We start from the raw sequence: 14,271 nt of genomic DNA on the forward strand, positions 1-14,271 counted from the left end.
GTCACCCCTGCTAAACTGGTTTGAGGGCCAGTGGGCAGTGTCTGGTGTGCTTGGTTCAGCCTCCCACCCTTGGTGCACTCGTGAGGCTTTGCCCGTCACTCCCATCCTTAGTCTTTTATTTCTCCAGTTGATACATACCCAGTAGCCCTCTCTATTAATGGTGGGGGGAGGAGATAACTTGCTTTGTGGCTATAAGGCTCATGTTGAGATGTGTGTCGAACGGGCAGAGTGGAGGCTGAAAGAATAGGAACTGGGTGTTTTCCTCTCTGTTGGTCTTTTGGTTGCAGCCTCCAGCATTTAAGGTCTCAAGCTCTGATTCAGAGGCTGTTCCCTAACTCCCATGTTTAGTAGCTACTGGTGCTCTTTTCCTCCAAGAATTAGTCCAATCCCTTTTTGAATGTAGCTAAACTGTCAGCTTCCACAGCTATCTGGTGGCAATGAGTTCTACCTAGCTGCACGCAGTGTGAAAAAGAACTTGCTTTTATTAGTTATAACAACACCTTCTAGGCCACTGAGGCACTTTCCCCCCCCGAAAATGCTATTTCTTAATTTTCACCCTTTTGCTACAGAAAAATACTAGAGCCATTTTCCTGTTGTAAAGAGCTTGGAAAGATTGCAGTAGGTCGGGGTGGGTTTAATGTTCTGGATTCCCGCTTGAAATTTCAGGGTTTCTCTTGCAAATCCTGTTTGTGCAGCTAACATTGCATGGCATGCTACAGCACCCTTGAAAGGATATCAAGGCACCCCAGGGTGTTGTGGGTCCCTTGTAGAGAATCACTGCTATGGACTAACTAACTAAGTGCTAGAAAGACTTTCATACACAGCAGTTTGCTTCATCTGGTGCTGTCTGCATCAGCTTTCCTAAGCAGCAGCTTACTTCATCAGGCAGCGTTTGATGAAATAAGCTGTAAAGATTTCTATCTGATTTAGTTATCCAATAAGGTGCAAATGTGCCCTGCCTGATGCATGTTAGACTGGGTTGGAGTGGCCTTAGAGGTGCCCATGTGCTTGGCATCCCTGTGGCCTTGGAAATAACCAAAGCTAGTTCTTGAGCTGCTAAAACGCAGTATTGTAAACAATGTTCATTAAATATACAGCACTGAAAGTACTTATTAAGTGTTATGTACCTAATGAGCATCATTTATATTGGGTTTGGGTAAGTGCATAGCCTATATTTTCTGTCCTGAGTCTATGTATTTAAACAAAGTATACTACATGAATGTGTGAGTCCTTCAGAGTACAGTGATGCTTTTGTTTTACATGTACAAGACAGCATACATGAACTAGCATTGTCCTATATTGCAGATCACCAAGAGATTATAGTTTATGATCAGAATTCACTAAAAGAGATCTCTCTCAACTTATATTATACAGGTCTGTGTTTTGGGAGCTAAAAGATTATGGCCCTTTCCCTGACTATAATGCTGCAGAATCATGTTAAATGCTCTGGGTATGTCAGCAAGGATCTTGATATCCATGTGCCATACATACAAGTGTTGTGCAGTGAAGACCCCTTAAGAGTGAAAACCACATTGGGGAAGTTAAATTTAGCTATTATCCAATTCAGACAAGCTCTTTAAGCACAGGGTTTAACACTTGTTACCACACTACCCAACACAAAGCTACATCATTACAGTAGGGTCTGGGATTCATGTGGTAAATTGTCTTGTGCATAGTTCTGAACAGCATAATATACAATAAAGTTGACTCTACTGCAGGATCAGCAGGGGCATATTAGCTAAAGTTGGAAGAATTTAGCAAGTTAAAATTGAGGACAGCTTTTAAAAGAGCATAGCATATTTTGGAGTGCAGAGAGTACTCATAGAGAAAAAAATGTCTATTTTTGCGTCAGTAATTACGTAGCATCCCATATGAGACATTTCCGTGTCAAAATAGTATTTGTTAGGGGTGTAAAGTAGATTGTTGAGTCAACTGATGGGGCTCCCAACCATGGGAGCATGCTTTTTGCTGGTGCAAGGGGAGCCTGGGATTAGGCTCCCCTTGCACCGGGAATAAAATGTGATAGACTCTAATGTACAGTCCCACAGTCATGCCTCCTATCATGCATGTGTAGCATGGTGTGTCACAGGCCAGCTGGGCACTGTGAATATATCAGTTTAGTTGCAGACTGACTGAGCACTGCAGCTTTATTAGCCACTGGGCTTTTTGGCTCAGGATCAAGAAGGTGATGTTGGAAAGGAAAGAAATGACAAGTTTCACTTACAAAAAAGAATGAATTTTACTTATGACAACAAAAGATATAGTTTGCATATATGATAGTTAAGAAAAGGTTAAGCTAATAAGCAAACAACATAACAATACAGATTAAAATTGACAATGATAATAAAACAGATAAAGAAATTAACCAAGAGTTCCCACTTGGTTAGTAATTATCGGTAGTCCCTCGGTTAGAAGATGCACGGCAAGTAGAATCAGCGAAGTCAGATGTCTCTGAACTGGGCTGCTCAAAGGATACCGGTGGAAGCCCCTCAGTCAGGATCTGGTTCTCACTCTCACAGGGAGTAAGAGATATCCGTGGGGTATGGGACAGCAATGACCCTTCTGTTCTGTCCTTCCCGAGGGTTACTGTGACGTGTGTGTTCTTTTATATTCTAATTATGCTAATTTTTTAGTTACAGCCATTCATAATATTGCTTTATAGCTGTTATCCTATGGGGTTAAAAGGTGTTAGAAATTATTATAATAAGTTATTGCCCAAGCTTGGGTTGATCCAATAAGCAAATTGCAACACAACATCTTCAGATTTAAAATTAACATTACCCCGCCTAAATCCAGCCCCTTCAAAACTCTCTGACTATGCCTTTTTGAGATGTCCTTTTTTGAAAAGTACTAGATAAGCTGGGCAGTTGAATCCAGTTTTTATCAGCATCAAGGCTAAATTCTGAGTGAGAGAGAACTATTAGGTCAGCTAACTTCACAGCTAGAGCTTTGTCTTTTGAGGCCTAGTCAGTTCCATAAACAGTTACAAGTTACATTTGCGGGTTACAAAAATACAAGCTTCATATTAGAAAAAAGTTCCAAATGGCTCCAAGAAGCACATATTTATTGCTTATTAATTTCTTTGGTTCTGGCCATCACAATGGTGGAGGTGCAATTGTGTGGATCATGCACTGGATCCCATAACATCTTTGCCTGCATGTGTAGAGGGGGCCTAAGGTGCCACCCTACCCTACCTTCTGCCTGAGTTCAAACTACCATGGTTAACAACTACGTGTCCCTGCTGAAATGACAGCCTCATCACACAGGCCCTTTTCCTCCACCTGCCACTTACTTTTTTTACTCCCAGTACTAGTAGTCAGATACCGTTGCTCTGGTTAGGAGCCTGTTTTCTGGCATATATTTCATCATGGTTAGTTTATATGTTTGCTCTTGTACCTGCATTGTCCTTTCATTTAAATAGCTCTTCCTCTTCCCTGTTTTCATATTCTGGTGTATCTGGACATCAGTCATATGCCATCTTAACCTTCATTTTGCTAGACTAAAGAAGCCAAGTTCTTTTAGCTCTCTCATGTGCCTTACATTGTCCATTCGTCTTTTCATCAAGTAGCCCTTTTTTGCACCTATTTCAGAGTGAATTATCCTTTTCTGAACATTGTGAACAAAACTGTATACAGTACTCTGAATGAGATCTTAACAAGGCTTTAAATAATTACACGAATAGTTCCCTGTCTGTAGTGGAAGTATTTTGCCAGGAAATGCGTTGTCTGATACATCCTAGGGCATTTGCCCTTTTCACATCTTTGTCATATTGACAGCTCATAATCATGCTATGATCAACTAAAATGACCAGGCCCTTCTCTTCAATAGTTTCCAACAGATGACCTACCAGTATATTACAGGAAATGTATTAGTCCTGAAGTGCGTGACACTTTATGGTGCAGATTTTTATCCTGTTTCTATTACTCCCTCCACAAAATCATCCAGTTCTTTCTGTACAGTAACTGACAGTGCTTCCTAATGTTATGTCACCAGCAAATTTTACCACTACCCTACCTCTGGTTTATTAATGATAACATTAAACAAGATCAGCCCCAAGGCAGTCCTGAAGGAATTCTATTAGTAGCATCCCATCAGCCTGGGACTTCCTCTTTCAGTATTGCCCATTGGTTGAGGTGGTTAATGGGCCTGTAGTTACCTTCATCGTTTCCCACCCACTCTCCTTTTTAAATGTAGACAGTCACAATGGTAATACCTCTGATTTAATAGACAGATAGATTAAAAACACTTGCTGCTGAACCTGCATTTTCATATGCCAAGGCGTTTGGAAATCTGGGATGGAGAGTATTCAGTGTAGACTGATACCAGCTTATTGAGACTTACTCATTTATTTGATTTTGATGGCACCTTCCCCAAAACGGCTCAGGGCAACTTACAATAACAACAAGATAAACAGGTAACATAGACAAAAACAGATCAAATATTGATGTAAAATAGTAGATGACAGAACAGTAACCCTAAACTTAACCCTGCCTGCTAAACCCCTGCCCAAATAAGATCTAACTCCATTTCTGGAAGATTCTGCTTCAGTTATGAAAATCTCCATTTCCATATCCCACTCCTGATAGCTACCTTGCCTTTGCAGTGTTCAATACCATTTTTCTTTAGTGAAAACTGAAACAAAGAATTCATTAACTTTTTGTTCATTCTTAATTTATCTCTACCTATTCTTATTTTTCTTCGCTTGTTCTCCCTTGATTTATATAGCTGAAGAATTTATGTGTTTGAATATTCTCTAATAACAAGTTGTAATTCAACTTGACTTTGGGCAGTTCTCACTTTCTTTTGCATTCCTTGTAGACAGTTTGCGTATTCATAATATTGTCTCTGTGGTGACTATTTATTCAGTTTGATTCAGAGCCCTTTCCTGCAAGCTTTTTCCCTGGCTTAGTATAAAAATTCCAGATACTCTCAGTAGCATTGATGTAAAAAAAATCTAGATCTCTGCTGCATTTGCATCCCTGAGCTCCTCAGGTTCATTGACTTCACTAATTAGTAAAGAACTAAAAAATCCAGTTCTGCTTCTGTGAAATCAAGAAGGTATTTACAAGGCTTTTTTTATTTAACCTTCCATTTAATTTAAACTGAATGAAGTTGTGATCATTTTGTCCAAGGTCATTTTCTGCAACCAGCTCTTCATAACACTCTTTACTTAGCAAAACAGTCTAATACAGGGGTGGGCAAAATGTGCAATCCAGCCAGCAGCCAGACTTCATTTCCCAGCAGCCCCTGCATATGGCTGGAGCTGGTCTCCATGGAGACCCAGCTGTCTGTGAAAGCTCAAGGTTGGGGTTGCCGTGGAGACCAGCCCCAGCTGTGCTGCCAGAGTGTGGGGCAGAATAGAGCAGGGGGCTGCTCCAAAACCACTGGGATCTTGCAATGGGGGCAGCTTGCTCCGGATCCAGGCAGGGGCATGCTGGCAGCGGATTGAGGCTTTGCCGCAGCTCAGGACCATAGCAGTGTTCTTTGCCTCTCACAGTAGTGTTCCCTCTCCCTTCCCTACCTTTTGTATTTAAATTACTGCTTTCTGTTTAAAACTGTTGTACTCTACAGGTCCATCATAGCATCTCACAAAGTAACCTGTTGCCTGTGAGAGCTTTATGCCTATCTGAATTTAGTTAACCCTACCTTGTTTCTGGAAAGCCAGTCTCCCATACTAAGGGGGTACATACTTGATTTACATTTTTGAAATGTGTTGCTTCACTTGACTTTTTTAAAAGGGAATTCTTCAAAGGCTTAGGTAAAAGTTAGATGGATGGTCCATTGAAAGTCGAGGAGAGTTTTTGTTGCGCGTTAATTTTAGGCAGCTCCTAGAGGTCTTAACACCTGGATTTTCTGCATGTTAACACTTTTAAGTGGCTTAGGGCACTCATTATGTGGCTCAAAGTTACACTACTCCAGGGTAGGATTTTCTTTTAATCTGCATAACCCAGCTCCTGTTCCACATACGCAGCCGCTCCCCACAGATGTGCAGCTCAAGTTGAAGGTGTGACTGCAAGATAGCACTAAGCCAATCAACATTTGTGTGGCTCACAATGTAACATGTAACAAGGCCCTTGGTTACTTACCTGTCTTTTTGTACTTTTTAAAATAGTTTCCCCAAGTTATAACTAATAAAATACTAAAGGACTGCACAAAATTACTGCTCAACTGTTAATGGACATTTACTTTTATATGTTAAGGTATTAAGGACAATCACATTCTATTCATCTTGGATGATAGAGCAACAATTATATAAACTGGATGTAAGCTGGCCTAAACTTCCAGAATACTTCACTGGTCAAACATTTTGTGTTGGCGTTGACCCTATCAGTGATTTGGTCTATGTTGCACAAGTAAGTAAAGACACTGGATTTCTGTTCTAATTGGTATTGTATTGGGTTTTTCCTTTGGCATTCACATTTGCTTTTATATGAAAATATGTCTAGCAAGTAGTTATTCTTTATATAAAAAAAAAAAAAAAAGACTGAGGTTTTTATGCTAATGTACAATTTTTTTTAAGTAGCCCTAGATGTGAAAGTTCTAATGAGACATTACAGGTTTGTTGCTTTTATACATCTTAAAGTCTTTTTAAGTTATTACAGATAATGAATAGTGTTGTCATACAGCCAGTTAACTTTTTGCTGGGTGTTATTGATCACATTGAGGTGAGGTCACAAGAATAGTAATGGAGGCGGCCTAGACATCTTGCTCCAGAACACGACAGGCTTCCAAGTTTTAGATTAATTGACGTGTTTTATCAGTTGATCTTTTCCATTAAAAAATAACTACGCTAGTGAGCTCCATATGTTGGAGTCTAGATCCTGGCTTTTGTTTCAGTAGTGCATCAGACAGATGTATAGGAAGCATATAGAGGTGCTTGGGATGGTGCAGAGTTAAAAGATGCAGTTAAAACTTTTGGGCCCATTTTAGGTTGAATACAGTTTACTACTCTACCTCTTTTCCTCCACTCCTTGAGATTAAATGAATCCAGAGGTCAAAATAATATACTCAGGTCTCTCTTTATGCAAATTGTTTTTGTGCAGATTTGCTTGTATGTGACAACTATATTTATACCAGAAATTCGCTTTGTCTGAGAATAATCCGATCTTAAGTGAAGTTGGCTGGCAGTGAGCTCCCTGCACACTGGTAGAGTTCCAGCCTGCAGAGAGCTGGGAGGAAGCGGAAGGAAGGCAGTGAAATGGGGTGCCACGTGTGTGTACAGTACATGCACATGACCACAAGTAGCCTTGAGGGCAGCTCTGACAGGTAAGTGTGGGGGAAGAGGGGGATTGAGGTCCCTGTAGGGCAGGAGCTGGGCAGGGCTGAGGCTGCTGTCCAGCTGGTGGGTGCTTGGGGCCCAGGGCCGCAGTGTGCAGCTGCAGGGCCCCAGCGGGGAGCAGGACAGAGCCTCCACTGGCTCGCTGGGGAGGGCTGGCTCCCCACTGCCATGCATACTTCCAAGGGGAAGGGGCGGATCCACAGGCACAGTGGGTTCTGGCCCTGATCTTAGGCCCGGCTTGGCCTTCTCCCTGCCTGGTCCCAGTGCACTGCACCCCATTGCCCTGGCTATGTGCCTCCTGTGGCATGGGGCTACACCCCCCAAAGAGCAGCAGGCACAGGAGGCACGTCCCTAGGGCAGCACAGGATGAGTAGCCACCATTCCTCACTGCCCTGCTTCCCTGCCCCGGGTGCCTCTCCAGCCTGGTGGGCACGACCCAGTGCAACTGGGAACAGCAGGGTTGCGTAGAGAAACTACAAGCTCCCTGCTGCACTGGGTCATGCCTGCTGGACTGCGGAGGCTCGGGAGCAGGGAACAGCAGGGCCATGTGGAGAAGGTGCTCACCCTGCACTGCCTTGATGACATGCCCACTGCATGTGTCGCTGCTTGCAGCGCAGGGCAAGCACCTTCTCTGTACGGCCCCACTGTTCCCTGCTTCCCTGCCCCGGGTGCCTCCACAGCCTGGCGGGCATGACCCGATGCAGCAGGGAGCTCGTAGCCTCTCCATGCAGCCCCACTGTTCCCAGCCATGCCACATTGCGCCCATCAGGCTGGAAGGGAAGCAGGGTGGAGCCAGGAGTGGTGAACAGTCGGCATTCCCTGCTGGTCTGCTTCCCTCCCCTGGGTGCCTCTCCAGCCTGCCCCACACTGCCCTGGCGATGCACAAACTCTGCATGCTGCTGCTTGCAGCATGGAGCTTGCAGCTTCTCCATGTAGCAGTTATTGTTTTGTGTGATTACTGTTTGAATTTGTCATGGTTTGGGGGGGGGCAGTAGAGTGAGGCTGGTATGTATACCTATTAATTGCATGCAATAATAGATTCGCTTTATGCAAATTTGCTTTATGCAAGGTTTTTTTGGAATGCAACCCTCGCATAAAGAGAGACCTGAGTGTAAAGACGGTGAGAGCTGCAGGGGTTTGTCCCACTTTAATCAAACCATATATACCTCAAGTTATGTCAAAAGTTAACTTTGTAAGAGTAGCCGCTAATTTTTATCTTTCTGTTCCTTGCTTTCACCAGCTGCAGAAATAAGATTAGTGATATTTGGTGCCCCTCATGAGCCTGAGAACTATGAGTTAGTGTCTGTAAAGGTTTTTGCACATGAAAAACACTAAAAATTAGACAATTGCCAACAATAAGACTGTTTGCAATGATCTTTTTTTTTTCAATTAGGTTTTTTTTTTATACTTTACAGCGAGGGGTTAACGTGCCAAAAGTACTCGTGTTTTCAGAGAATGGAGATTTCCGGCAAGCTTGGAATTCTACAGTTGAAATGCCTCATGGTATTTTTGTAGTCAGCAATAGTACTGATAGCTCAGTATGGATCACAGATGTTGGAAATGGTATGTCAGATTGTTGCGTATTAAAAGTATTGGCTTGGGAAGAAAATAACACTTTTGTAGGTATTCCTCTGAGCATCTGTTTTAAACTACCCTAAGAATGTTAAGTCAGATTCACAGTTCTCTGGTGCTGAGTTTGTTGTACACTGCTCCAGTGCTGCACGAAATACAGAATCTTGAAGGCTTCTGAATTGCATCCTTGGGTCATTGGCCATGGCTTATAATCTTGGCAAACTTTCACAGCCCTTAATTCAAAAAAGGGGCTTGCATCTCAGTCTGATTTGTTCTCTTTCCAATTCTGGTGGCTCCAATCCTATATGTACATGATTTGCAGATAGATTAATCTGCACTCATTAAGTTATTACAAAGTTGCCTTAGTTTAGTTTTATTACTTTTAAATTAAAGTGACAGTGGACTTTATCTTCGTAGTACTATGTTGATGTTTATAAGACATGGTTCTACTGAGAAATGTCAATGCCTTTTGTTTTGATGCAGGGAAGTATGGACATACTGTGAAACAGTACAGTACTTCTGGTAAACCAGTGCAAACCTTGGGCACCCCTGGTAAACCTGGTTCAGCTCTGATTCCACTGCAGTTTGATCAGCCAGCAGAAATATTTGTAGATCAAAATGGGGATATCTATATTGTAGATGGAGATGGAGGCTTGAACAACAGATTACTCAAACTGACCAATGGTATGTAATATGTGAACTTACAGAACTGGCCAATGGTGTATAATATGTGAAATCTTTGAGGCATAATAATGCTACTTTTAAACCTCAATGTTGCTAACTATGAGTTTGATCCAGTGTCCACTGAAGTTAGTTTCAGGCTTCCATCAATTCTAATGTACTAAGGATCACGATCTATTTCATTAACTACCTTATGTGCAGAAACATTCATGCTGTTTTCTTATCATTGTTGAATGCAGTGGATTTTTTTTAAATAGAGGCAACTAAAGCAAGTAAATTGCTGCTAATGTTGCTGGAATAGTGGGTGAGGAGTTAAAAACCCTACAAAAATATATGATGTTTCTTCCAGTTCTGCCTCCAGTTGAAGAGAAAGTGCTGCTCCTCTCTGGCATGTATGTCACCAAGCAGTTCATGATTACAATATGAAGCTGTCAGAATTCTCCATTGATTTTTCCTCTGTCAGCTGCCAAAGTACTAATCATAACTTGTAGAGTGTAGTTATTCATGAACAGCGCAACAATGCATGGCAAATTGAAAGTCTTTGCTCAGCCTATGGTAGTGGATATGATGGAAAAGGGATTCCATGATGATTAGATGGTAAATATTTGTACTCAGCAAAAGCCTCTGTACTCTAACTTGATTCTACCTCAGTAGCTTGACATGAGAACTAAGGGGTCTTGCCGCTGATTTTTAGTTCCTTCTTTCCACAATAAAAAGAGGGGCCATTTTTTAAAACTTCTGTACATTCAGAGCTGGTATGGTGTAAAATTAAAACTTTCTACAGTCATAAGAAGCACTGACAACCAGTGGAACTTTTCAGTAGGTCCTGAGGAAATGAGATTTGAAATTGTTAAGCTTTGTTGTAGTAACAGATCTGTATTGGTTTGTTCTTGGCAACTGTGGTCTGCTTAATACTGTTCATGAAGGAGAATAAGTTTTTTTCCAATTTAGAACCTGTAAGTGCCATAGTAATTCAATAGATGGTATGTAATTTAGGAACATCATAAGCATCCAAATATTTTTACAATACCTGTTTTGTAATTGATGTGGTTAAGACTAAGGTTATGATCCTCCAAGTACACAGAGGCTTGACATTAAGCATGTGAGTAAGTCCTTCGAAGTGATTTGGACTGCTTGCATGGTTAGAGTTAACAGCATTTAAAGTGAGTGTTTTCAGGGTTAGGACCTATAATACACTCCTGTACTGTTGTTTCTCAGATACAAGTCTATTTGTGTATCTTGAAAACAAACTTTGCTTATAACAAGCAACAGATACATCTTAAATCAATGCACTGCATTAATTATTATGAATTACTTTTTCTGCAAAAATAGACCTCCTTTGTGTTGTCTATTATGATATTTTTTTCCAAAAACGTATCCTTTATTTTCACTTATTTTGGATGAGAAACTTTATGCATTAACAGCTTTATTAGAATATGGAGACATTCTACTCTTGTCTGGTATTTTGCTCTTTTATATAATAGCATTCTCTTTTAAGCAAAAACATGCTCATACACTGAATAATGAAGAAGAATGAACTGCATTCAAAAGCTTGTCCAAGTCTCTCCCAGCTATGTAGTTGGTCCAGTAAAAGTTATTGCCCATGAATATTTTTCTTTCTCTCATACCAGCTGAACGATTGTAGCTAAATGCTAAAATGGCACTTTTTTGCATTTAAAACTAAGTGGAGTTTTTCCTTATGAACTGTAAGATTTGAAATTAGGTACAAGTCTCCAAACATCTCTGTGTTTGTGCAGAACCTCATGCTCTGGGATCCTGGTTCATTATCATAATCATAATTATAAACTCATAGTTTTGCTACCATTGAAGTTCTTGGCAATGCTCCCTTGGACTTGGGCAAATGATTGTGTTGGCTTAAATTTTATATATTGCTAAGCATAATTTGGAAGAAATTAAACAGTTCACTTCTGTAGTGTAATATGAATGTTCCTTAATATTTTTTCACTGTTATAACCATTAGATTTCAAGGTGATGTGGCTGCATGCAGAAAATGGTACAGGTGCTGCTCAGTTCAGGATTCCTCACAGTGTAACAGTGGATTCTGTTGGACGGGTAAATAATAAGTCTTTTCCTTGAAAACTTACAGTTTTATCTTGATGTGGCTTTGTTAGATATAGGAGGGAGTCCTGACTAGCTGCATAATCATGTTCCGTGTGTGTGTATAAGTGTATGCTTGTGCTTGGTTAAAAAGTTACCTTCTTTGGTGAATGTTTTTAAAATATGTCCACAAAAGAAGGAAAGATGAGACGTCAGTCTCTTGGAGCAGAAGGAGATAATTTATGCATCTAATTGTGACTTAAGAATTTCTTGTGTGAGCATTAACACTTTCTTAGCTTGCAAAATGAATATTGAGGAAATTCTTCCTTGCTCCAGTTCTCTGTACTTAAGAGTATTTGACCCGTTATGTATGAAAAGCTGATTCGTTTGATTTAGCTTCTTTCTTTTTTTTTTAATAATCACTTTTATTGTGCACAATAGGTGTGGGTTGCTGACCGAGCAAACAAAAGAATCCAGGTTTTTGATAAAGTCACAGGCGAGTGGCTAGGGGCTTGGAGTAGCTGTTTCAAAGAAGATGGTCCCTATTCTGTCAGGTATTGTAAGCATTGCGATGATGTATTTCCATGCAAACATTTTGTTTCCTTTGAAATTTACTTTTTACTAGAAAGATTCTGTGATACATGGGTCAGGAGCTTATGGCCTGTAGGTTGGATCTGGCTTGAGAAGCCATCTGCTCCAACCCGTGGATATAGGGCTTCAGTAGCAGTCAGTGGTAGGGAGTTTTGGCAGCAGTTGCTCTTGTAGTGCTGCCTTGGGAAAAAGCAGTGACTGTGGATGCTCACTGGCTGCTACTGTGCCGTAAAGTACTGGTAGCAACTGGGTCCTAGCACCCACCCATCTGCATGCTTCTGATCCAAACTGGGTCACTGGCCTTCTGCCCAAAAAGTTGACTCACCATTGCCATCATAAATGCTTGATATCATGCTTAGTCAAAGATCTTGAGACAGAATTGGGTTCTAATCATATAAAGACAAGTTCTTGAATCTACATGGGACCCCACTTTATTATAGGGATTACACATAGTCTTTCAATATATGATTTGGACTGCAGCATGAGATTCTCCAGGGCTACAGATATCAACAGCTTTAAGTTACAGTGAAGTTCCCAATTCAGCTGTCTTATCTATGCAAGACACTAATACTTCTCTGCTGAGCCCAGGACCACCATCAGAGTCACTCCTGGCTTGTGTCCTCCCAGCTTGGGCAGGTAGGAAGCAAAAATAGGTTTATGCAGTCCTGAGCGTGCACCCTGCCCCTGTTGCCAAGCCTGACAGCAATGGTGGGTTCTTTGCAACCTCCACAAGATATTTGCAGTGCATAATCACTGGGCTTGTGTACATGTAGAATGGGAACAAGTGGGCGGGGTTTTCATCTTTAGTGGTACTTTCAGGCTCAGTAGGGTGGTAGAGGGACTCGTATAGTTCAGGCTGCAGGAGCCCTTCATTTTTAATTGAAGTTGTTGGGCTTTGTAACACTGGACAACATTGTAAAGAGCTGTACGTTGCAGTCCTAATCATACATTAAAGGACAATAGACATAGGCCCAGACCTTCTTTGTGTCATTTGCTGTAACAAGGAGCAACAGCATGTAGAACACGTCTATACACCTACTCTGCAATATTGTAAGATTGAAAGTAGTAGAATGGCTTCCATTTCTCTTGAGGTCAGTAGCTGAGTTACAAGAGACTGAAGCCTGAATGACAAATGACTATGACCAAAACCACAGGTTTTCATGTTCAGATCAGGGTGGTGGGTATGTCTGGGGTCCCTGTGTGCTACTATGAAGCACTCTTACTTTCTCACTCCCACTGTACATGCACCAAATCCTGGAAAGGAAGCAATAAAATGGCACTGAGTGCAAACTCAGTACTTCTCTTGCATGCGGTGTCTTTGGTTTGCTTCTTAGCACACACTAGGCATGTACATGCACATGCACTTTCAGCAGCTCAAATAGAAGGTGCAAATTTGAGCCGTGGCTTTTTGCCTCAGCGCATGTGCCTAGGCATGTGCTTTGGTGTGGGGCAAATTGTGCCACTTGGGGCAAAATAACCCTGCCTGGCTTCTCCTAGATCTGCAGCCAGGGGGAGCTAGAACCCAGGGCCAACACCTGTGCTGTCCCCAGCAATATAAAAAACTGTCCTGTCCTGGCCCCATCAGTACAAAAAGCTGCCCTGGCAAGTAGCTCAGGGCTATTCACTTTCAGGAGCTTCTGGGGCCTGGCCATTTGGTACCTGGGGATACTACCCCTTGTGCCAGCTGGACTGCTGAAGCAGCCCTGAGAGTTGCCTGCACCCTCTACCCATTGCAGCGGTCTGGCAGTGGGGGCTGCTGCCTGGCTGTGACCTGCTGCGCACCTGCCAGACCCGGATGGGGACTGCACAGCCAATAGAGGTATCTGCCCCTCTGGGCCAGCTGCCAGTGGGCTGTGGCTGCAGAGTTGGCCTTTGTGCGGCACTACTGGCATGTGTGTCCCCTGCCCGGCCATCTAGACAGCTGTCTCCTGGAAGATGTTCCCTGTGTGGTGGCCTGCTTTGAACAGTCAAAGCATGTCCTCCTGGCCCTAACTGGCCAGGAGGTCAGCCACTTCCAGCTGCGTCCAAAGTGCCATCTCTGAGCAGGCTCCTCTGCCTGGGTCCTGCCACCTGCCTCCTTAGCAGGAATT

The 14,271-nt window shown here is 42.2% G+C and overlaps 1 protein-coding gene across 4 annotated transcripts in view; it reads left to right on the plus strand.

Annotated features, from left to right (window-relative positions):
- Positions 1-14,271, plus strand: part of NHLRC3 (NHL repeat containing 3) — a 39,504-nt gene that overhangs the window by 6,162 nt on the left and 19,071 nt on the right. For 3 of the 4 annotated variants that reach the window (XM_019524339.1, XM_019524338.1, XM_019524337.1), the window contains exons 2-6: positions 6,201-6,353; positions 8,695-8,842; positions 9,335-9,535; positions 11,514-11,605; positions 12,032-12,144. In XM_019524339.1, coding sequence (XP_019379884.1) covers positions 6,234-6,353; positions 8,695-8,842; positions 9,335-9,535; positions 11,514-11,605; positions 12,032-12,144 — 674 coding nt within the window. In that variant the 5' untranslated portion in view covers positions 6,201-6,233. Of the gene's footprint in view, positions 1-600; positions 623-6,200; positions 6,354-8,694; positions 8,843-9,334; positions 9,536-11,513; positions 11,606-12,031; positions 12,145-14,271 lie in introns of those variants that run through there. The other variant, XM_019524340.1, reaches the window with a different exon arrangement.

Source organism: Gavialis gangeticus, unplaced genomic scaffold (genome assembly GCF_001723915.1).
Source record: "Gavialis gangeticus isolate Ggan-Ray unplaced genomic scaffold, GavGan_comp1, whole genome shotgun sequence".
Taxonomy (NCBI): Eukaryota; Metazoa; Chordata; order Crocodylia; family Gavialidae; genus Gavialis; species Gavialis gangeticus.